This window comes from Lytechinus variegatus, chromosome 1 (genome assembly GCF_018143015.1).
Source record: "Lytechinus variegatus isolate NC3 chromosome 1, Lvar_3.0, whole genome shotgun sequence".
In the NCBI taxonomy this organism is placed as follows: Eukaryota; Metazoa; Echinodermata; class Echinoidea; order Temnopleuroida; family Toxopneustidae; genus Lytechinus; species Lytechinus variegatus.
The window spans coordinates 82,114,771-82,140,274 of NC_054740.1; the positions used below are offsets into that span (position 1 = coordinate 82,114,771).

The window sequence follows — 25,504 nt, forward strand, 5'->3', positions numbered from 1 at the left end:
ATGCTCATATAGTATTTTGTAACGAGAAATTGAGATGAATATACCAAAAATCGAAAATATATATTTTTTCAGTTGACAATTTGTCCGATATTCCTAAGTGCGAAATGACTATAAATCTTGTATCATGCAATTTTTTTAAAGGGTTACATTTCAAGTACCGGATCATTGATTAATAAACTGAGTCATACAACAAATAAACTCTTTACATACAGGTATATTTGTGCAATTTCACAAAATTTAATATAATTTTCTCCCATTTTGCGATCCTTCCCGCGATACACCATTTTATTGTAAATAAAATATCTATACTGAGTACATGGCGAAGAATGAAATCCCAGCATCCCACATTAAGTGAACATATATAAAATTTTAATCATAACTGATGATTAGTAAAAACAATAGAAATAAACTTAATAGAAAACATAACCCAGATTGGCTTGAGGTTTTTCTTAAATCTATCCTACTTCATAAATCTTAGTATACATAGTCCACAACCCGATTGGTAAATGACCAAAGCCTTTAATGGACTAAGGTTGCTTACTTATGGAAGGAATTCAATTTCACTTCTATGTAAATGTACATTATACAGGAGAGGCATATGGTTTTAAGAACACCAACGCGATATTAAAAACGACAAGTTTTAAGATATTTACATGGGTCGACTTTTCATTTTGACAATCGATATCACTTTAGGCATTCTCCGGAAGTAAAGAACTGAAATAAATGTAGAGATTGACAAAAGAGTCTGAAAGATTAACAAACATTTGGAAGAGGGGATAAAAAAAACCAAGTGCACAAGAAAAATCATTAGTGCACAAGCATTTTCATTAATTTGATGGAAGATAAAAGAACAGTGGTAGCAAATTCACCGTGGTCAAGGACCATGTCGGAAATAGAACCTCGGACTTTCAAAGTAAAGTCAATTTGTTTAGGCCACTTGGCCACGGCACCTTCAGTGGCGGAATTAGGGGGTGGGGTGAAGTTAGGGGTAATCCACCCCCCCTGGGCTGCCAATAAAAAAGTAAAAGACCTACATTTGGGAGTCAACCCCAAATTACCTTCATTACAGTGAACCCCCTTTTTTTGCTAGTACAAATTTTCTCGGTCCCAAAATGACCTTCATTTGGTAGTGAAACTTCCCCTTTTTGCTTGTCAATTTCCGCGGTACCAAAATGACCTTCATTTTGCTGTGAAGCCTTCTTGTTTCTTTTCTTTTTGTTTTTCAAATTTCTCGGTCAATCACCCTCCGTGGAATATAGATCCGCCCCTGACCTATTCTAGTAATATGTTGGGATCAATACCAGTCGCTTTGCATGTGATATCCCAGAGTTGTTTTGCAAGTTGTTCATCTTGAGCTAATTCAGATACCTTTCCCAGACTGCAGTTTGTGAAGTATCCACCCGAATTTCGTGTGATGGATTCGTCAACAGCACAGTAGATAGTGGTTTGGGCGCCGTCCTTCTCGTTCATCAGTATTAGCCTGGCAAATAATAATGAAATATATATATACATGCATAAATTAGGAATGGCAGTATCTGTGTAGACATGGGAGTAGTAGTCTAGGTGATTGGTGAAAAAATGTTAAGAAAATGGTACATGTACAAGCATGAAAATTGGCAAAAAGTTAGAGTAAGTTATCCTAAACATTTTTAGCAGGGGGTGCCAACGTGAGTTTCCCAAACATCGCAACGGTTACTAAGTAACATATCTACCTTAGTAACCGAGCTTTATTGGGCTTGAGGAACAGTTTTACAAGCAATACGTCACATAAATTTGTATCTAAACCATATTTCTTTGTATCACAACAGTTTTGATCCATTTATTCATAGCAACGATTTCTAAGGGACCTTTTCCGATAGCAACAATAGTATATCATAGTTCAGATCATTTTAATTTACTCAGAAGAGCTCAGAAAGTAATTTTGGCCAATAGATTCCTTATGTGATGAATGTTTCCATAGGTAGACCCCATGAGCACCAAAGCAAAGGTTGCTATGATAATGACATGATAATGATATGATATTTTTTTATTAATATTGTTGTCTTTTCACTATGTTTTGGCGATCCAGACTTACAGGTTTCTGATAACCTTCATGGAAAGCCACGCAATTTATTTTATTATCTGATCACATTGTTTGTATTTTTGTATCTGAACAGTTTCTTCTCATGGATGACAATGCGCGTCCCCATCGAGTGAACATTGTCCAAGATTTCTGGATGACCACAATGTTCTGCTCTTAGATCCATGGCCCGCTTGTTCACCAGACATGAACCCGATTGAACACTCGTAGGATCAGCTAGGGAAATTGGTCAATCAAAGAAATCAACCAGGAGACACTCTAAGAGATGTCCGGTGTTATCTCCGGGAAGAATGGGACATCACCCCAGAGCAAATTCGCCGACTTGTGACAAGCATGAGACCTCGATGTGCTGCACTCATTCAGAGGCAGGGTGGACAAACGAGATATTGAATTTTCGTTTGCTTAGGCCAAGATACTGAATTTGACATTTTTTTTATCGATAAACTTTGCTTTAAAATTCTAGTGGAATATTGATGCATCCAAGGTGTATAACTTTGTCTGCTCTTTTAGAGTGGTATTTGACTTTGAGTTTGCTTTTATCGTTTGATGGATATTTATGTCACATAAACTTTCACAACTGAAAGAATGACTGATCGTTTTCTTGCAATTTTCATTTACTGACATTGCTATTGTTTAATGCCTGTAACCAGCCATGCACTGACTGATCCATTTCTTCCATTTTTCTTTTACTGACATTGCTATTGTTTAAAGCATTTAATCACCCATGCATGACCGTTCACATGAAAATTTCATGTCATACTGGAAGAGGAATATTGTCGGTCATGTTGAAATACACTAGTTTGCCTTTAATCAAATATCTATATGGAATATTTTAACTTTTATAAGTGTCCAAGAACATTTTTGCTGAGTGTATATTGACCTAAAAAGTAACAATTTAACCTTAAACCGGGGAGCACTTCAACCCCCTTAACGTGTTGTGCAATAATGTTTGTGTAGTGAAAAGCTTTCACAGCGATATTTTATGAATATTTTCCTCCGAGGCTCCCTCCTCTATTAAAGTGATTGGTTAACATTGGTTTGACTTTAAAAAAAATCTGAGCTAGAAGGTCACACTTGTCACCTGTGTCTATGATATGTTACAAAAATGAAGCCCAGAAAAAATTGCGTTCAAAAATAATTATTTAGTGCTTCAAAAATTGAAATATAAAGTGACCGGAAACACCATTTTAATTTCATCCCATACACTTATGTGTACTATTTAGGCGTCTATAAGACGCCTATTTACAAAATCGGGGTTCGTCTTGTAGTTTTAGCTTTTCATTCTCAATAATGGTTGTTTTCAGGGTTTATTAGTTCTGATACATGCACTTGTACACATGTTTCACCTTGGTTTGAGAATTGTCTGCTCACAAAGTTAAACAATACCTTTAAGACCAAATTCGCGAAGCCCAACTAAACGCACTTCCGAAGAAACAGATAATTCTCCAAATGCTTGTCGTACCAAAAATTGCTCAAAAGCCCGATTTTGTGTAAAAATTTCAATGTCAATTTTCAATTTTATCCAAATCATAAATTTGCGATTTTTAACTGATTCATCTGATTTGATTTTATACAGTTTATGAACGGAAAAGTGTCAAATTTCATTGAGGAGCGATAAAAAAAACTTCGGAAAATCATTAAAACAAAAGGTATATGCTTTGACATATTACTTATGCGTAAATGCATGTGAAGGACATACGCGTCCTAAGAAAATAATAATGCGAGCGCGAAACACAAGCTGAATTTTGGGGATAAATTGACCTAGAAACGGGACATTTTGTTATTGAGAACATGGAGCATATTTCTCTGCAAGATATAGAAATAATTATGAGCACGAAGCGAGAGTTTAATTCTTTTCTTTTTGTAAAGTAACATGAAATGGACATTATTCAAAGAAGCAGCTGCAGCTGCCTAAGATGAAATATACACGCGTCATCTCCAGGGAAATGCTTGGGGCGCTGAAGCAGCGGGTTGACAATTTTTTTTGTTTCTAATTATTAAGGAATATGCTAAAAGATTACATAGTTAAATGAAAATACAAAACAATTCAAGTAAGTTAATGCTTTGTAAAGGGAATTTGAAAGCATAATTAAAAAACATATGGCAAATATAATGAAAAGCTGAAGAGGAAGTCTGATCGTCAATATTTTCTCATTTCCTGCCATTTGACGCAAGCCATTTTTGAACCCCTGACAAAAACGTTCAGTGTACTTTCATATGAACGAAACTTATTTTTAATGGCATTCGAAAGACAAGACTTCAGAGCGTCTATTGTCATCAACATAATTCGAAACAAAATTTTGATAGACTTTTCAAAACATGAGTCCCGTTTTTTTTAATACATCGGCGGATCCAGGGGGGGTGCGCAGGGTGCGCGCGCCCCCCCCTAATATTTGAGCGGCGCCGAAGGCGCCGCTCAAAATAAAAAAATAAAAAAAAGTAAAAGAAAGAAAAGGCGCCGCTTGAAAAATTAAAAATAAAGGAAAGAAAGGGAAAAGGCGGTGCTTAAAAAAAATTATACACTGATATAACATTAGCAACAGTAAAGGAAAGACTATCCCCAGCAAAGCGTAATCATATCATCTTCCTTATTTTTTCTTTTAACTACCCTTTTCCCAACAACTTCGCCGGTAGCAGTGCGCTGCCTGCATATAACTGGCGCCAATCAAGAATAATCAGCGCCACCTTAATCTAAATCGGCGCCGGACAAGAATAATCAGCGCTATTTAGTTATAAATCGGCGCCAGTCAAGAAAAATCGGCACTGCCAGAGTCTTAACCGGCGCCAATCAAGGATAATTAGCGCCACCTTAATCTAAATCGACGCTGGACAAGAACAATCGGCGTCATCTGGTTATAAATCGGCGCCGGTAAAGAAAAAACGGCGCTGCCTGAGTTCTTAACCGGCGCCGATCAAGGATAATCAGCGCCACCTATATCTAAATCGGGGCTGGTCAAGAATAATCAGCACCACCTGGTTAAAAATCGGCGCCAGTCAAGAATAATCGGCGCCTCCTGGTTCTAGATCGGCGCCAGTCGATTATGGATTGCCGCTGCCTGAATCTTACGTAACGTCGGTAAAAATAATCAGTACTACTTGTTTAAATCGGCGCCGGTCAAGACAAATCGGCGCTGCCTTTGTCTTAACCGGCGCCACCTAAATTTAAATCGGCGCCGGTCAAGAATGATCAGCGTCCCCTGATTTCAATAAATAAGCGCCGGTAGAATAACGAAGAAGGGCCTATTGCTAACCAAATCTAGATCGGCGCCGCGGTCAAGAATGATCGTTTTGCCCTCCCCCAATAATTCCGCATGTGCAGAAACAATAAGATGGTAATGTTACACAGAAATCAGCAAACGAGAATGAGCTACACAACTCGTTCTTTATTAAAAATCGTGCTCAAATTATCCGCTTTACAGATTGGAACATAAAAAATTTCAGCTCGCGCTTCGCGCTCGCATCATTTCTGTAGCAAAACCCCATACTTTTCATGATTAAATAGGTGAATAGAATGTCCCGTTTTTAGTTCTGAACCTCAAAAGAACTCCCGCTTCGATTTGCAATAATCTTTTGTTGGATATAATCTTGTTCTTTATTAAAACGTACATTAAACTGTAATGTTTTCAGATCGAAATATCAAAATTTTAAGCTCGCGCTTCGCGCTCGCATTTTTTTTTAGATACCCATTTTAATCATTGGTACCAAGAATGCTTAGAATATCAAGCTTTCTGGTCAGAATATAAGTAAATTTCAGCTCGCCCTCGGCACTCGCATTATCTGTGTAGTGAGATATGTATCCTCCTCATGAGTTACTACAAACAGTCCTAAACAGGCACCTTTTTCCTGTTTTCAGGTCAGTATACTTTAAAAATTTCAGCTCGCGCTTCGCGCTCGCATTAATTTGTCGGTGAAACATGTTTCTCTATCTCATGAGTCATATATATCTATATGATATGAGTCATATATATATATATATATATATGCATGTGTGTGTGCGTGTGCGTGTTTTGACAGGGTCAGGCATTACCCCTTTTTCTTTTTCAACATTTTCTTTTATGGCGCCGGTGAAGTGCAAAAATATGTGCGCCGCTCGGCAGTGCGCCCCCCTTTCGCCAAAAGCTGGATCCGCCTATGTAATAGTAAATCTTAGCACTATGGCGCACGAAAAACACTTTCTAGTGCTTCTCAGATTTTTAGAAAGAATGCATCTGCCGATTTCAGTTCATAGTATATCAATTCTTGGAATTCATATGTAGGGTTACTTGCCATTCTGCAAAATTTTTTTCAGTTCACTTCCATTATACATTTCGTCAAAAATACTGGAATGACCAAAATATATTTTGATTTGGTTCTCTCTCTTTCTCTCTGATTTAATTTTAGTGTACTATTTTTTGTTATTTTTAAATTATTTTTATTCATTAATTTATTTTATTATGATTATATGTATATATCATTATGTACACTCTAAAAAATGAAGTGCTAATTTAGCACTTAAAGAGCATGTATAGTGACTGCACTTCGGAGTGCTGATTTGTCTGGTTCAAATTTGAACTAGACAAATCAGCACTCCGAAGTGCAGTCACTATACACGCTCTTAATTTAGCTCTTAAAGAGCGTGTATAGTGACTGCACTTCAGAGTGCTGATTTGTCTGGTTCAAATTTGAACTAGACAAATCAGCACTCCGTAGTGCAGTCACTTTACACGCTCTTAAAGAGCTAAATTAGCACTTCATTTTTAGAGTGTATATTATATGCATATGTAAAAATATTTCAGGAAAAAAAAGTTGTACGGTAATTACGATCGTACAACCCGGGCCTGATCATATAAATCTGAAATTCGTGCTGAATAAAAGGACTCACCTTAAAATGGGCATTATCATCAAGTAGAGAATACGTAATATTCCGGATCGTATGGTAACTCTACCGGACTCCCAAATGTTCGTGTAAATGGCGCCTGGGTTTAACGAATACACTGTGACACCAGTCCCCCGGAGCCGCTTTGCTAACATCATAGTGAAGTGAATATTTGCCACTTTACTTTCAAGATAGCGGTTCAACCCAGATATTCCTGTGAGCGAAAAGAATCGAGAAAGCAATGGAAACGCTTGTCTGACGCTTTATCCGATAAAGTCTGTTTGCTTCTCAGCCGATCAAAATTAAGAGAAGTTGTCCATTACAGGGGCCATGGAACGGTTTTGAAGGGGGGAGGGGGGCTGACGATGCAAAACAAAATCACATTTGGATGGTAATTTTTACGTTTTTGAACACGCTTTTGGAAAAAGAGGGGGGTGGAACCCTCCGCCCCCGCGTTCCGCGGCCCTTAATTCTGACAACTGGACGAAAATGTTGATGGAACGTTCCAATAGAGATCTTTATGAACGTTTCCCTGTATATATTTATCTCTACGTTAGGATACCCCCCCCCCCCCACATGACAGCCCATCCAAATTGGACGTATGCTTTCTAGAAGACCACTATCTACTGTCTACTGAGAACATTTTCAAAATTACAGTAATGACAGTAAATCTCTAGTCCCCATCCTGGCGGTGATATGTTTTGGATGAGGAGGGGCGTCCAAGAAGTTTGGGCGTCACAGCTGGTGAAATATAGCAATATCTGAATATCGTGTCAAAATCCATCACAATTTTTTTTATTTCATTCAAAAGGTAACACATTTTGCTCGCTCGCAAGCAATTGTTCTTAAATTGTGCCTCATGATATACTGTATGTAATATGCTCTACCCCCTTATATTAGGGTTTGTTACACCACTAGTAACTATAATCATAATGTTGCCGCGTATACCGTTTTAATACACTACAGAGGAGCATTTTGGAAGCCTTTGTTCTGTATTTGGCTTCTTTGACACTGGTTGACTTTTGCATACCTCTAAAATTTCTTCCGCTTTTCTAAGCGTGAGAATAGATTCAACATGAAATTTAACTTATTGAGAATCATTTTCACTTCCATAGGATACACACTTTTTTGCACTCGGTCGGTAGATTTTATCCCTTGGGCGGGGGAGAGAAAAAATAGAGAAAAGAAGAAAAAGAAGAAGAAGGAGAAGAAAAAAAGAAGCGAATAAGAACAAGATAAAAGATAGAAAAAATAAAAAAGAAAGATAAAAAGAAAAGAAGAAAAAGAAGAAAAGTGAAGAAAGAAAGAAAGAAAGAAAGGAAGGAAGGAAAGAAAGGAAGGAAGGAAAGAAGAAATATTATAAATTATAATATCAATTATTTAATATATTGTCAAAATCCGTCACAAATTAGATTTTATTTTGAAAGAATAACATTTTATCTCGCTCGCCACTTTTTAGCAATCGTATCAAATACGCTACGCTCTAACCCCTCATTTTTAGAGCTCATTCCGCCACTTTACAATATACTATTTCAATACAAGTCAGAGAGGAAGAAAAATTCCTTTTATTTGAAATGAAAGGCTGCGCTCCATGATTTTTCAAACATTGTTTGGCCTTTTCGAAGCTGTTTTTCCCACACATGACTCTTACACTCTTTCACAAAGTTATCCCAGCTTTTCCAAGCATGAACATTTAATCAAAACATATTATCACCAACATAAGTCATTGATTTTGCATACAAAGAAAAATGATCAAATATAATAGGGTCTCTGCAAGAGTTGAAAGAGAAGTGAACTTGTTGAGGCTGTGACCCAAATTGGTCATAACTTCGTTTTTCCTTCTCCGATTTAGCTGAAATGTTCAGTACTGCATGTTTGCGATATCTGTTCAAATCACATTATTCTCAGCCTGGGGTATCCCCTTCAACTTTGAGACCCTATGATTTATATGACCACACCCGGAAGTGTTAAAATTACACCCTAGAGATTAAACATAAACACCAAAGAGTGTAAATGTAACAACAAAAGGTGTTGTTACAACATCTATAGGTGTAAAACTAATACCACCAATTTAACACCGGTGTAAAATAACTGGTGTGGTCCTCTATGCGCACCGGTTAACACCACAGTTTTTGCTGTGTATAGATCTAACAGTTAAATGGTATTTCTACCCCATTTTGGAGAAAGAAGTTTAGTAATAGACCTTCCTAGAATCAATGTTAAACCGCTAATCTTATGCACACATTTCAGTCAGTCAGCTGTATTGAATCATGAATCTCAGGAAATTGTCGGTTGGTTCGAATGAATATTCGAATATGAATGGAAGCGTCGTACTGTATCAGTTCTGGCTATCTCCTTGTAATCAGAGGGTCGTGTGTTCGAATCCCAACATAGCCTAGCGTCCTTTTGCAAGGCATCAATCCACAATTTGCCACTCCACCCATGAGTTAATACCCGTAGGATGCGAAAGCCTTTGTAGTATTCCTAGTACTTCATTGTACTTGAGGCTTGGGACTTTTGTTGGAATGCTCCCCATGGAGTGGAGAAGGTGCATTGTGCACGGGCAAGCCAGGATCCGATGACTGGAGTGATGATATATCTGTAGTTTGTTATGAACTAAGCCAAACATTAATGATTTGAATGGTTTCTAATATTCCGGTTATACAATAATCAGCAAGCTTACCTTTCCCTGATATGTTTGTGTAATCAATGCTCTTGATGGCATCGTGTGCGAAGGAAGAAACGTTGATGATCCGACTTGGGGCGCTCCTCTTGATGAGATTGACCAAGGTCAACGTTAGCATGAAATGTCCTACGTGGTTCGTTGCCATGGCGATATTATAACCTTCTGGAGTTGGGCTACAGTAAGAGTAATCGACCAATCCTGTATGCAAGTGATAGATTGGACAACAAGCTTAATAGCGGCAGCAGGGGCTATAAAGCCAGGGCAATGACAGTATATAATAGGATTATTTCTAAATAAACTCCTCATGAAAGTTTGTAAATCTAAGTTGGGCCATTAATGTCTTCCAACTTCCAATTTAACGCAATGCGTATTTGATATCATTCAAAGGATCATTGAATTCCCTTTCAAATGGTGCCCTACATGATGTGATTATGGTTCACCTAGAGGTGCAATGCTTTGAAATGTGGGGCAAGGTCAAAATTCAAAAGTTGCAAATGACACAATATTGAAAGTCACTGTTCTTTTTTTCCCAAGGTGATCAGTGAGTTTTCTCAGCGATTTCTTTTCTATTCTTGCACCTTAACATCAACATTGACATGGAATCAAATACATCTCTGCACAAGCAAACACATAACAAACAATTTCCATTCAATTTATTTATTCAACCACCATCAGGTACAAACAATTACATACATACCAATATAGATAATTATACAAATACTAAATATAACAATAGAATGATGGCTTGGTGACCCCGGAGAAAGCAGAGCTTATAAAAAGGGGCCACCGGGTTAAAATGTACACTGAAAAATAAGTACACCGATGCAACAGTCGGAAGAAAACAGAAAAAAGGGGAAGGGGGACTTTCAATGAGATAAAAAACAAATAATAGGCTAAATGTTTTAAAGCACATGTTAATAATTTTCTGATAAGTCTCTTGAACCTAAAAAGAGTTGAACTGGATTTTATGTCAGAAGGGAGGTTATTCCATAACTTAGGAAAACAAGTTTTAAAGGAATTTAAAGATATAGTTGATCGAGCTCAGGGTAGATGAATTTGATTTCTTTGGCGAGTAAAATGAGAGTGTATTGTAGAATTTGGGACAAAATTGTCATTGAAATCAGAGCCCGGAACAACTGACGATTTTATGGAAGAAAGAAAATATTTCGGTATTTCGACGTTGGATTAAAAAATAGTGATTTGGGTACATGGTTACATAAATAATCACAAAAATGCGATGAAGAAATTTGAAAAATCAAATCAATGTTTAATTCGCCCACTATATAGACTCCATTAGTTTCATTTTAGTCCTTTTTTATTCGTTTACATTAATATTGACATAAGAAATAGTTGTATGTTGGTCTCCATAATAAAAACATAATTATACTATTTTTTACGTTTTGGTATACTAATTTCAACAAAATAGAAGTAGACATGGATCAAGAGATGAACAAAACAATGAGATCAGCTCTCGATTGCGAACTGGCCGCATTACGCTTTACAAAAATGGTAGAATTTTGTTCCTTTTTGTGTTGCCTGGTTTGGATTTTGTTTTAAATCAGATTAAGGTTCGAGTATTTTGGAGAGGGTGAATAGTCCCAAATGACTTAGAAGGAATAGCTTTCATACTACAAAATATTGATAGTTCTAACCTGCATTGTTTATGAGAACGTCAAGTCTCTCCTCTTCTTCCAGAATTTCCTCTGCGCACTTTTTGACTGAACTCAAGTCTGATAGGTCCATTTGCTTGAAGATGACATTTTCATTGGATGATCTCTTGCGGACATCATCTACTGCTACCTTTGCTTTGGTCGGGTTGCGGCATCCCATGATAACCCTAGCTCCTCGGCTAGCAAAGTCAATAGCAGTCTCTCGACCAATACCAGCATTAGCACCTGCAAGACAGTTGTAATCAATATTTATATAATATCATATTTTTAACCTGGGTCTTTATGAATATTTTTAAAAATGGAAGCGGCTAAAGCACGTTTACTTCGAACATATCTATATGAATTTGACTATTGTATTGGCTCTCAAGGATGAGCTGTGTACAGAGATACACAAGTGTTGACCTTTTCATCGGGAGGGGGATATACGTTAGGTTCTTGAAATATATCGAGTTAATTACAGGCAAGGTGTTTAGAGGTGTGATCTTTCAACTGCTTGTATTGGTTGGGTACAATTGAAATTTACTCGAAAATTATCATGAACTTTATCTTGATAAATTAATTTAGTTGAGTTCCTTTCGCCAATTCCATAATAATAATCAATTACTTTTTATTATAATTCTTACAAATTGTTGTTTGGGATGGAATACCTGTTATGAGCACGGTTTTTCCCTTCAGACTCACTCGACTGTTCACCCTTCGAATGCTCGTGGAATACCACACGTAATATGCAGCATAAGACATTACGACAGTCCCAGTTGCAACGAGGGTGAATTTCACAGAGAAAGAAGCTGGAGTAAACCATCCCAAAGACTGATGGTTTAGATCCTTTGAGTGCGTTAGCAAGTCTTCAGCAAATTCCATGTCTAATTAATGTTACTTTCCCAAAGTCTGAGAACTTGAACAAATCGCGTTTTTCTGGTCGCATCAGTTCTGTACAGGATAATATCATTTCATACAGTAGATGTGTTTCGTTCGTGCAGACAAAAGCCGATACATGAATTTTATTTGTGCGCATTCTTTCTTTCATTTTGACTATAGGGCGGATCCATAATGGGGTGAGGGGATTCGCAGAAAATTGATACACTCATTTTATCTGGCACTTTACAAGAAAACAGTCAGTCTCGTAGCCAAAATGTATCTAATTTCCGCCAAGGAAACGCTGACAAGCAAGCAAGCAACAAAAAGGGGGGGATGACGTGTTACACCCACAAATGCTTACCAAAACCCCCACAAAACCCCACAAATATAATAAACAACTTACAGCAACAATTACTTTTTTTAATTACCGAGATTGGAGGAAAGACTATGCTCAATACCTTCAATACGCAAATATTCACTGCTGAATTATACACGCCGTTTACGCCCAAAACAACAACACTCTGGGTAAAGTCATAATTACATGTTTGGGTGATTATTATTGTACATTTGTGGGTCAATTATTTTTATAACTCTGGTCTTTTTAAAGGGATGGAGTAAGGTCTAAAAAAAAATGAAGGAAAGTTTGTCGAATATCTAAAACCCAGCAAAAAAATATCAATGGACAACACACAGTCTTTAGTCCACACCCAGTTATTTAAAACATTTGTTGGTCATAGTCATTTCTCCACCAGGCGCGTATCTAGGATTTTTTTTTTTGGGGGGGACACCTAATTTTGGCTCCCCTGCGAACTTTTCGGAAAATGGCGTCCACCTCCCCGCCAGGCAAACATTATGTTCCTTACATGCATGTTGAATTATCTTCTTTCAAAATCACATGCATGAAAATGGACAACCGACGACCACTTTTCAATGTGTTCATGAAAAAAAATCCATGAATATATTGTAAAACCACTTTTTTTAGATGATACCAGGAAGCATAACATTTAAGCAATTTGGGGTTTCAATTTCATGTAACTTCTCATTAGAGTCGGCCCTACTAAAATTATGTTAGCGTGAGCTGTAATTTCTTTACCAGGGTAGATCCAGTTTTCGCCAATGGGCATGATGGGGGGGTGGGGGGATCTTTATGCCCCGCAGACGAAGTCCGGAGGGGGGAATTAACCGTTGCCCTTGTCCGTCTGTTTGTCCTTCCGTCCGTCCCCCGCCTTGTTTCAATAACTCGAAAAAAATACATGCTATGGAACTTATTATTCCAGAAGCACTGCTTTTGATGATTAAAGCAAAAAAGGTTTTGCCCACGTTTACAATATTTTTTTGAAGCATAAGTTGAAAGATTGCAAAAGTCTCAACTCGAAATTTGGCTTTCTCGTAACGATTTGCACATCAAAATTTCAAACCAGAAAAAGCTATTCGGTTTTTACGGAACCAATAATGGTGCTCTTAAATGTATTTTTATAATCGTTAGAAAAGAAATTTTTGCAGTAAAATGCAAACACTGTGTTCCAGTTTTCGACCATATTTTGTCTGAAATAAAATCTTTATTATGGTATGGAAAAGTAGATAAGAAAAACAAATCTGAAAGAGAAGAAATTCATAAAAAGGTGGTCATCTTTTATTTTATTACATTAAACCTCTCAGATAATATTCTAAAACACACACCTTTATGTGTATATATGTATATATATATATATATATATATATATATCTTGTATGGATTTTTTCTTTCATTTGCACTTTAATTTGTATTTTTTATACAAAATATTACGACAATTTTATGAAATATTGTATTGTACATATTCAACTTGTGTGTCATATACTGCGTTAATTATTCAATTATGTATTGTTGAAAAATATTGATTTCAATTAAGGAACCATGTGGAAGGGTTAAAAAGAAAGAAAAAAAAATCTAAGTGAAATGGAATTAAAGGTGTGCCGGATATCCATGTTAAAAAATACAGGCTAAGTTCGAATTCGGAGTCCGCGGGTCAAGGTTGTCATTTGGGATTGTCATTTTTTCAAGCAATCTGCTTATGATGACAATCCTTCTCCTGCAAATTGTGAATATCATATAGTTAATCATATTTGTCTGGAATTATTTTTTAGTACTCTTTATTTATGATTCATGCCAAAAATGCTAACATATTATGTTTATTATGTTATGAAAAATGATACGAATGTTATGGATGCAGAAGAAAACAATAAATCAAATCAAATCAAAGCTCAGAGCTCATAATATATGCACGTTGGTTTCTGCATAATAACTTATGAAATATTCATCAGATTAATAAAAAATAGAAAGCCCATAAGCGCTTTTGATAATCGAGAAGAGGATGGTTATCTATCTCAACAATTTCTTCGGGCACGAAGCTTGAGCTGAAATTTTTGAATTTCTGACCCCAAAACTGGACATTCTAAACACATTTTGTAACATAAAACTTCTAATTCCGCCGCCACTTTTGTCATCATATGAACAGAAGCTTATTAGCTAAACATATTATCAAAACCTTTGCAAGTGCAAATACGAGCTGAAATGAATATATACTGACATGTAAAAAGAAGATTTCAAAGACAGTTTCTAGGAATCTTTCAAGAGGATCTCACTAATCAAATAATTGCGAGTGCGCAGCGCGTGCTTGATTTTTGTTTTGTTAAGATGTAACACTATTGTAAGCGTTCCGTGCGAGCTGAAATTTCTCAAACTCACTCAGGTAAACAAAATCAACCAAAATGCAAATGGAGGGGGGGGGGATTTTAGCATTTAAGGGGGACCAGGGCCCTGTCCACGGGGGATTAGTCTATTGTTACTAGGGGTGCTGAGCATAGTCACAGCACCCCTACTAACAATAGGTTATCCTCCGTAGCCAGGTCCATGGGAGGACGGGTCCCATGCCCCCCCCCCTCCCCCCCTGATGCCTATGTCCTCGATACCCTTAATTTACAGTCACACCAACGTAACAATCACTAGCCCGCCGATGGTACGTCATTGGTAAAATATGTAATAGCTTTGGTCGGTCTGGAGTCGCTTTCGCCGGTGTGACTATTACTTTCGAACTCATGATGATTACAAGTCAGATGAAAGCTTTATTGATTGAATTTAACGAGTCCAGTGGTCAAGCTCAATGCAAATGTATTCGATCATTGTCAAAACGGAGAATCTTCACTGTGGTTTCATTAACAACCGTGTTACAAGCTATTGATATCCTTGCTTGTTCCAACTTTGACTATGTAAATCACTGACAACGTTTGTCGTTAAAAGTTCACTGGAATTTTAAATAATGAAAGCGGGACTTTTGAATTCGGCAGACTACTTGTACGTGCTTCGGTAAGGTTGTGAACGTGGTCTTCTCTCTTCATCTATGGATCCCTGCCGGTCATGAATCAAGTGATTTTTTTCCCCGTCAGTATTAACTCTTCATACATTGCAAGTATATCAACGTTATCAGCATTTTATTTTAGAGAGAGTGAGTGTGAAGAAGAGAGAGAGAGAGAAAGAGAGGATCCTGTCTAAGAAAAGGTGAATGGCGATTTCGTCCTCGTTATTGAATTGTGTATTGCAAAGTAGGCATGATAGGTACAGTTTTCGAAAATTAAATACCAGTATTTGAATTTCCCAAGATTTTAAGCTTTCAATTCGAATTTCTTCACTACATTGCACAAATGTTATGAAATTAATTTGCAATATTAGACGATTGCCTTCATCATAGATCTATACACTCATTCAATGAACAAGGTTATGATATAACCTTGTTCTCAGTTACATCTCCATGAGTGGCAAAATAAGGGTGGCAATCTTTGGCTTGTTTTCTCTTTTTCCTTGGGGCAAGTGTTTGATTTTTTACACTGACAGTTTCCATTACACCTATTTTTCATACAACTTGGCTCTTATTTAAATTTGATTCTTTAAATCATTTTTTCTTAATTAAAAATAGAGATCAAAAAATAAAAAAATTCTTGCCATATTACTTTCCACCAATAGAGGGCGTACACAAAAATATGCCTAAAATTCAAGTTTTTGAGTGCTCTGGTGAATACAAAAATTATTTCCAAGTTAATAATGAAAAATAAATTGCAACTGTATGAAAATTAGTAATTTTGGTCACAAAAGTGATATTTTAATGATTTTTTAAAGTGTGTGCTCTTTACAACATTGGCATACCCCAGTCCTACCTGTAGATTCCCCACAGGCAGGGTGGTAGCACTCATTCAATGAACAAGGTTATGATAGCAGTGAACAAGTGGATCTATGGATACAAACAGGTCTATAGTATCTAATAAATAAATGAATATTCAATCTTATGATAATAGAAATGGCCAAATAGCAAACACTTGATATCAGATTACTTTTTAGCTTGTATAATGGATAAATGTACTCATGGAAAGGCCTCAGTCCGAATGTGCAATAAAGTGGAAATGGCCTTTGAAAGACACTTTTTTTATACTAGACTTGCTAATACATTAAATGTTGTTTTACCAACGCCACTCTTGAATGTTTTAAGAGTTGTTTTAAATATGATAGCGGCTTGGTTTGGAATAACCTTCCATCGGATATTCAGAATGCAAGTTCTCTTGGAAGTTTTTAAGTGTTTATATATAAATACCATTATTTAAAATATGTAATTCAATGACATTTCTATAAGTTAATTGACCGACTTCTTATTCTTTCTTTTCTCTCTCCGTCCTCCCTTTCCGTCTCCCCCCTTTCTCTTCTCCCCCCCCCCACCCTCTCGTCCTTTTCCTTCTTTTTGCTTTTCCCTTGTTTTCTTTCTATGTCAAACCATTTAATGAACATTTATATTGTGGGCCATTATAATCGTTACCTCTTTTGATAATATTGTGCATTGTTTACCTGTGTGTGTGTATGTCAGAACCATGATGTAAAACAGCCTCGACTGATCATATTTTATCTTTATCCTGAATAAATATGTTACTTAAATAAATTGCTACAGTACATAAATAAATATCATTATTTCAGAAAAAAAACAAATTTAGACCATGGTGACAATACAAAAAAAAAAGATAACGTCTAATATGGAGGGATAGAAGAAAAAATTCATTTCATTAACATATTCAACAAAAGTAAGAAGAAAACAGAGAGGATTTTTTTAATGCTTTAAGGGATTAATTTGTTCGGATCCTCAGTGAAAGAGCGGACAGAGAGATGGAGCTGAAGAAACAAAGGCCTTTTTAGGCATTCGTCTATATGAAAAGATTAATAATAAATATATACATAATCAGACAGATTTTTTTTTGTCAGTTAAGTATTATGATTTTGATAAAAAGGATTAAGACTCTGGCGTATATCCCGGGGTTGGGGCACATATCCCACCACAGCAGGGGCGGAAATCTCTCCCAAAAGGTAGGGAGGGGGGACAACGGTCTGCAAAATTTGACAAGCAAAAAAAAGGGTCATCTCGTCCCAAAACGCAAGTTTTATTCCCATTTTTTGTGATATATTTCTTAGCATAACCAAAGACCCAAAATAGTAGGGGGCATTTGATATTGTGTCCCCCTACTATTTTGAGTAGGGGGGACACGTCCCCCCTGGGATTTCCGCCCATGCACCACAGAGAAGGGAGGGGGTTGAGTGTACAATCATCCTTGACTTCAAGACAGAAACAATCGTTTGAATAATCAGGTGTTATGCGTGGATTCATCCTTAACGCTATAGGCTTACGGGGGTGTGGTGAGGGTCACTTGGCTGCTGATTGCGCGTTCGCTGCGAATATTTGAACATGTGTAGAGCCGGATGTAAACAAAAAGTATCGCTGGTTTTTCTAAGAAATGATTGTTTATATTTTTAAGTACTAAATCATACAAATCAGTGTAAGAATCTTTTGCCTTAAACTAACTTCAGATAGCTATTAGAATACTAGTATTTGGTGAACATATCTATTTTTACATTTTTGATAAAAATCTACAAAAAGAAATTGCCAAAACATAATTTCATTTCCAATTAAAATTGTTTTGTAGAATTTCTTGTGTATTTCTTCATTGTTTTTTACATTCTATCTTTCACGGTTATTTTTTTTACTTTGCCGGGAACTCTTTTGCGACTATAAATAGAATGAAATTAATTCATTTTACTAGTAAAATTTATGATATTTGGTTGTATGGTCTGACTTGCACTGTCAAAATGTAAAGCTTACCCGAGCGTCGTTAATTTGGTCTCAAAAGATGCGCAAGATTTGAAAATAACAAGTATGGGTTAAATGCCACCAAAACGCCTGAATTGGTCCAATTAACATTCTATACATTAACTTTTTTGCATTTCTTGCTCGGTCGCTTCGCTCCCTCGATTAATCTTACCAGTGGCGTAATGTGCAAAAAATAGGGGGCCAAATATGGCATATCGGACAATATTTGCAAAAAGTTGCGAGCGAGCAAATTGAGCGGGCAAATTACATTTCGACCTTTTTTTAATTAACCCTCATGTTTGTGCTTAATTTTGACGCAACATCCAGAAAAAATAATTCCACCTATTTCGTTTTTTCTTGACCGTGAAGACTTTTTTTTTTGGGGGGGAGTTCATGACCCCCAAGCCCCACCCACATATGTATGCCAGTGAATCTTATAAATTTATTCGTTAAGTTTCATTGTAAAGGTGATATATGCTCCATCACGAGAGTATGGGTAGACTCAATTATTAGTGTACAACTTCAACGACTTTGATTGTAACTTTGATCGCAAAACAATCAATGTATCGACAAATTGACGTGAAGGGGGGGGGGGGCTTTCTATCATAGCACTTGTGGGGGAAGAGGTGAATAGTTTGTTCGAATACATGCTTACCCTATACTTCAAGTGAAATGTACAATGATTTACTGATGAAATATTCAAATCATGGTGGTATAATCCTCCTGATGAAATCCTTGACGTTTTAAAACATTTAGGTTAGGTTAGAAATATTTTTATATTCACACACTCGTGAATAGTCTCTTTTTCTCAATGAGGAAATCATCATCTGTTAACTTATTAAAAGCTACACTGTAAACCTACCCTTTTACATAAAGTTTTCAATCAACAGGTCACTGTTATCATGTATTACATAATAGGAGGCTTCACTTATTTTCCTTTTAATATGACTTTATTATAATATTTCGCTTAGCTTGTTAATCATTGTTCCTTGCTCATTTGTGATGTATTTCAATGCGCAGTTTAGAAAATTGCACAATATTAATGTACAACTATTATTATTATTACCGTTTCAAGTTATCAATTTATAGGACAAGAAACAGGTTTGAATAATTTATAAACATAACAGTCTAATAAGTATTGCAAATGCGAATGGACTTCTGTTGAGAATGCCCGAGTATCGTCTTGATAAATTTATTCAAATTCTTTATTTCTGCAATCTTGTCCTTTTCATTGCATCAATATGCTAGTTCCATGATTTTTTTTTAAATTAGAGACATCTGTCATGCCGTATAATTCATTTGATTAAAATTTCATTTTGTACACCGGAGGAAGTTCCCGCTTCGTGGTTGCGATGCAGGAAGAATGCATAGAAAGTAGCATTAACTAAGTTTTCTTCGAGAAATGTGAAATCGTCCCGTGCATGGTACGTCCATGCTATGTCCTTACTTAATTCATGATGCGTTGGTGGCGTTCACACTTACTTTATCGTGCTCGCACTAGCGGTCCATTCTTGGTCGAAACGGCCCCCGCTACATCCAAGCAGTTTGCTACTCGTACCTACGTGCCCTTCACGTGAGTACAACGATCCTGCAGGTCAAAATACTTTTTATTCATACTCCAGAGGCCAGCGGCCGCGTAGTAGACATGGACAGAGTTGTTACTTTTGTCCGTGTCTACTACGTCTATGCTACGTCGATTGAGCTATTAGTAGGTCCTAAGACTGAAGGTTCTTACTGCGTCACTACTACGCACTGGTCAGACCGCGCTCCCTCCACGTTAGTAACAGTTCTCTCTACGCTCTCAACTACACTGTACCAGTTGTATTTTCTTTAACGCTGCACAAACTACATGGACGTAGCGTTGGTGTAAACGAGGTAAAGACACCCTTATTCTTGATAATAATGATCCAATCAACTTCCATTCTCATCTCACCTCTAATCAATGAGTAAATGAGACTTAATTTATTATCTCGAGTGTCTAAAGGGATAGGCCATGCTGCAAATAATATGATGTAAACATATGTAGAGAATCAGACAACAAAACGTGTGTGTGATTTATTATCATTTTTTTTATTAATGTTACTTTATTTATTCATTCATTATTTTCAGCCTGGTGTATCCTCACTACACTGTAAAAACTACGGTGTTAAAACTGACGCCAATTGGTGTTAATAGAGGACCACACCTAGAGGTGTTAAAATTACAACCTAGAGATTAAACATAACACCAAAGAGTGTAAATGTAACAACAAAAGGTGTTGTAATAACACCTATAGGTGTAAAACTAACACCGCTAATTTAACACTGGTGTAAATAACCGGTGTGGTCCTCTATGTACACCGGTTAACACCACAGTTTTTGCCGTGTAACCGGTAGGCAAACGGATAGTTTAGTCAAATCACCCTTTTTTAAGTACTTGTTAGAAGGCATGAGATTTATGTCTGAGAGACATTTTATTAAGAGCCTACTGGACTAGCCCCGTCTGTTGCAATAGAACGGAACGCCCATTCAGATTTTTTTTTAATTCTAAGTATTTGTAAGAGTGTTAAATTTTGTCTGAGAGATGGCGTCCTGTGAATTGTGAGCCTACTGTAAAAGATTGTTTTGAGGTTCACTGATCTCTCAGTGTTGAGGTTTAATTAGTGTACAAATATTATTTTCTGTCTGGGAGATGGCGTCCTGTGAATTACGACCCTACTTGGCTTGTCTAGTATGATTATTAGCCTACTGTGAATATGAGCCTACTACCCCTTAAAAAGAAAGACGGAACACCCAGTCAGACTTTTCGAACTTATGAAATATTTGTAAGAATGTTCTTAATATCTGTCTGCGAGATGTGTTCTCCTGCTAGCTATGAGCCTACTGGGCTTGCCCTTGAAATAAAAGAATGGAATGCCCAGTCAGATTGTTTTGTATTTTTAAGTATTTGTAAGAATATTAATTTTCTGTCCGGGAGATGGTGTTTTGTGAATGATGAGCCGACTCGACCTGTCCCTTAAACTATAGGCGAACGGAATGCCCAGTCAGATTGTTTCGTGTTTTAACTATTTGTAAGAATATTGATTTCTGCCTGGGAGATGGCATGTTAAAATATGAAATTACGATTTCATGTAATGAAATGAATTATGAATTCATTTATTAACTAAAAAGGAGACTAGAGCATTGACATCTCACCACATGTTGCTTATTAATGGAGGCATGAATCATTTTTTTTTGCGTCATAATGCTCAACTTTGAATTTCTATAACTTTGTTTTTTGAAATTTTAAATATTTTTCTTCCGAATTAGTTAAACATATATAGTCATTTATTGTTTCCAACCTGAGGATTTCCTTTTAACCTGTAGGCGAGCACCTCGTACAGTTAAATCACATTTTCAAGAATTTGTAAGAGTATAGTTTCTTTTTGTATAAAAACCATGAGAGTAATCAGAATAAACAGAATCTCCAGTCAGATTTTATATATATATATATATATATATATAATTTATAGGTAACTTAAATGTTTGTAAGAACGTTTTTAATTTCTCCCTGGGAGACGCTGTCCTGTAAATGTTCGGCGTACTGGGCTAGCCACTTAAACTATTGGAGAACAGAACGCCCAGCCAGCTTGTGTTGTGTTATAATTATTTGTAGGAATTTAAATTTCTGTTTGGAATATGGTGTTCTGTGAATGATGAGTCTAATGTTATGGGCTCGCCCCTTAGACTGAAGAAGAACAGAACTGCCAGTCAGATTGTTTTGTATTTTAAGTATTTTGTATGAAAAATAATGTTAATTTTTGTCTGGGAGATGGTGTCCTGTGAATGATGAGCCTACTGGGCTTGCCCCTTAAACTGTAGGAGAACGGAACGCCCATTCAGATTGTTTAGTATTTTTAAGTATTTTGTAAAAATGTTAAATTCTGTCTGGGAGATGGCATCCTGTGAATGATGAGCCTACTGGGCTTGCCCCTTAAACTGTAGGAGAACGGAACGCCCAGTCAGATTGTTTAGTATTTCTAAGTATTTGTAAGAATAATGTTAAATTCTGTCTGGGAGATGGCATCCTGTGAATGATGAACATGCTGGGCTTGCCCCTTAAATTGTAGGAGAACGGAACGCCCAGTCAGATTGTTTAGTATTTTAAAGTATTTGTAAGGATAATTTTAAATTCTGTCTGGGAGATGGCATCCTGTAAATGATGAGCCTACTGGGCTTACCCCTTAAACTGTAGGAGAACGGAACGCCCAGTCAGATTGTTTAGTATTTTTAAGTATTTGTAAGGATAATGTTAATTTCTGTCTGGGAGATGACATCCTGTGAAAGAGGAGCCTACTGGGCTTTTCTATTCAACTTTCGGAGAACGGGACGCCCAGTCAGATTGTTTAGTATTTTTAAGTTTTTGTAAGAATAATGTTAAATTCTGTCTGGGAGATGGCATCCTGTGAATGATGAGCCTACTGGGCTTGCCCCTTAAACTGTAGGAGAACGGAACGCCCATTCAGATTGTTTAGTATTTTTAAGTATTTTGTAAAAATGTTAAATTCTGTCTGGGAGATGGCATCCTGTGAATGATGAGCCTACTGGGCTTGCCCCTTAAACTGTAGGAGAACGGAACGCCCAGTCAGATTGTTTTGTATTTTAAATATTTTGTAAGAATGCTAATTTCTGTCTGGGAGATGGTGTCCTGTGAATGATGAGCCTACTGGGCTTGCCCCTTAAACTGTAGGAGAACGGAACGCCCAGTCAGATTGTTTAGTATTTCTAAGTATTTGTAAGAATAATGTTAAATTCTGTCTGGGAGATGGCATCCTGTGAATGATGAGCCTACTGGGCTTGCCCCTTAAACTGAACGCCCATTAAACGGAACGCCCATTCAGATTGTTTAGTATTTTTAAGTATTTTTTGTAAAAATGTTAAATTCTGTCTGGGAGATGGCATCCTGTGAATGATGAGCCTACTGGGCTTGCCCCTTAAACTGTAGGAGAACGGAACGCCCAGTCAGATTGTTTTGTATTTTAAATATTTTGTAAGAATGCTAATTTCTGTCTGGGAGATGGTGTCCTGTGAATGATGAGCCTACTGGGCTTGCCCCTTAAACTGTAGGAGAACGGAACGCCCAGTCAGATTGTTTAGTATTTTTAAGTATTTGTAAGAAAAATGTTAATTTCTATCTGGGAGATGGTGTCCTGTGAATGATGAGCCTACTGGGCTTGCCCCTTAAACTGTAGGAGAACGGAACGCCCAGTCAGATTGTTTTGTATTTCTAAGTATTTGTAAGAATAATGTTAATTTCTGTCTGGGAGATGGCATCCTGTGAAAGAGGAGCCTACTGGGCTTGTCCCTTTACTGTAGGAGAAGGGAACACCCAGTCAGATCGTTTGTATTTTTAAGTATTTGGAAGAATATTAAGTTCTGCCTGTGAGACGGTGTCCTGTGAATGATGAGCCTATTTTTTGTTTATGTTTGTCATGTTTGTAATAACTGTGTATTTTTTGTCTGTGAAATGATGTCCAGTGAATCAGGAGCCTACAGAGCTTGCCCCTTCAAGGGGTATTCCATGTTGAAAATAATATAACAGTGGAAATTTCATCAAAAATGGGCAAGAAATTAACAAGTTATCGAAATGTATAGATTTATTTTCTAAATTTATATAATATTCTCAAAAAATAAAAAACAGGATTAATTGCTGCTTTAATGTGATTTGAAAGATCGTCCATGCCGAAATTTGATTTGTAACAAGGGGGCATGTTGAGATCCGAAATAATTAAGATTTCATGTAATGAAAACAATATAAATTTTTAATAAGAAAGATATGAGAGGCCCGACATCATCGACGAGCCGATTGTATATTTATGGCGGGATGAATCCATTTTTCACAGAATTCAGTAACTTCCTTTTTTTATATCAGATTTTGATGAAAATTTGAACGTTTTTATTTTCTTAATCAGTTATACTTTATTTACCCGTTTATCCTTATTTCAGCCTGAGGAATCCCCTTTTACCTGTATATTCATATATTATATACATTTACCTTGTATATACTTATGTATAGGGACCAGTTTCATACATGAATTACAACTTTTGTATCTTAGCCTCTATGGCAACTACCATGCCAATAGGGCTCAGCAGCCGATCACGATCAATTGATACCACAGTTGTAACTCAAATCATTGTTTAATTATTTGTAAGAATGTATTTGACATCTGTCTGGGAGATGGTATCCTGTGAATTATGAGCCTACAGGGCTAGCCTGTGGGATTTAAAGAACTTTTTGTCTGATAAATGATATCCGGTGAATCAGGAGCCTACAAGGGGAATGCCATGTTGAAATAAGATAACACTGACAATTTCACTAAAAATGGACAAGGAATAAACAAAGTTGATATCAAATTTAAAGTTTAGCATCATTTTGGTGGAACTCATGCATATTTTGAGCAAAGTGATGAAGTCATCTTACCACTTATTCGTTCGATTAAAAAATGCATTAAAAATAAAAACAATATTAATACAGGAAAGCAGGATAAATATGAACCATGAATACATTTGTTTCACAAATAATGACTAACTTTTAAATTCAATAACTTTGTTATAGTTGTAATTTTGTAGTTGTTTACAGTTATAAAATTAGTATAGTTTAGTTTGATGAAATTGTAAGACTTTTTCTTGTAGATTGATTGTAATTTGATTTTCTCATTAAGCCTGGGGAATCCCCCTAAACCTGCATATATATATATATATGTATATATATATATGTTATCCTTAGATGTGTAGATGCCGATGAAGTGCTCAATGCTATATATAGCAGAGCATATATACTCTTGATATATGATAATATGATAGTGTGTGTGTCTGTGTGTGTGTGTGTGTAGGCGACCAAGGACCAGTTTCCTTTAGAACTTATAACTGTTTTAAAGGGGAAGTTCACCCTGAAGAAAACTTTGTTGTAAAAAAAGCAGAAAAAATAGATAAAGATATTGATGAAGGTTTGAGGAAAATCCGTTAAAGAGTAAGAAAGTTATTAGAGTTCAAAGTTTTGGATTTGTGACGTCATAAACGAGCAGCTACCCCATGTGTTATGTAATATAAAATGCAGGAATTTCAAATTTTGTATAGATTTCCTGATGACTTAATTTTGTTTTCTATTCATGATCGGGTGTGAAATGATTTGTCTATTGATACACAAAAGGTAAAGTGAAAACCATTTTCAATTATCTGAGAA

General features: G+C 36.4%; 1 protein-coding gene across 1 annotated transcript; it reads right to left on the reverse strand.

Annotated features, from left to right (window-relative positions):
* Positions 1–215: 215 nt before the first annotated feature.
* On the reverse strand, positions 216–12,032 carry LOC121432042 (retinol dehydrogenase 11-like). The gene is made up of 5 exons (XM_041629864.1): positions 11,939–12,032; positions 11,274–11,516; positions 9,619–9,819; positions 6,942–7,149; positions 216–1,480 (listed from the first exon to the last, which is right to left on the reverse strand). Exons 1-5 carry the CDS (start codon positions 12,030–12,032, stop codon positions 1,273–1,275), a joined length of 954 nt encoding a protein of 317 aa, XP_041485798.1. The 3' UTR covers positions 216–1,272.
* Positions 12,033–25,504: the final 13,472 nt, after the last annotated feature.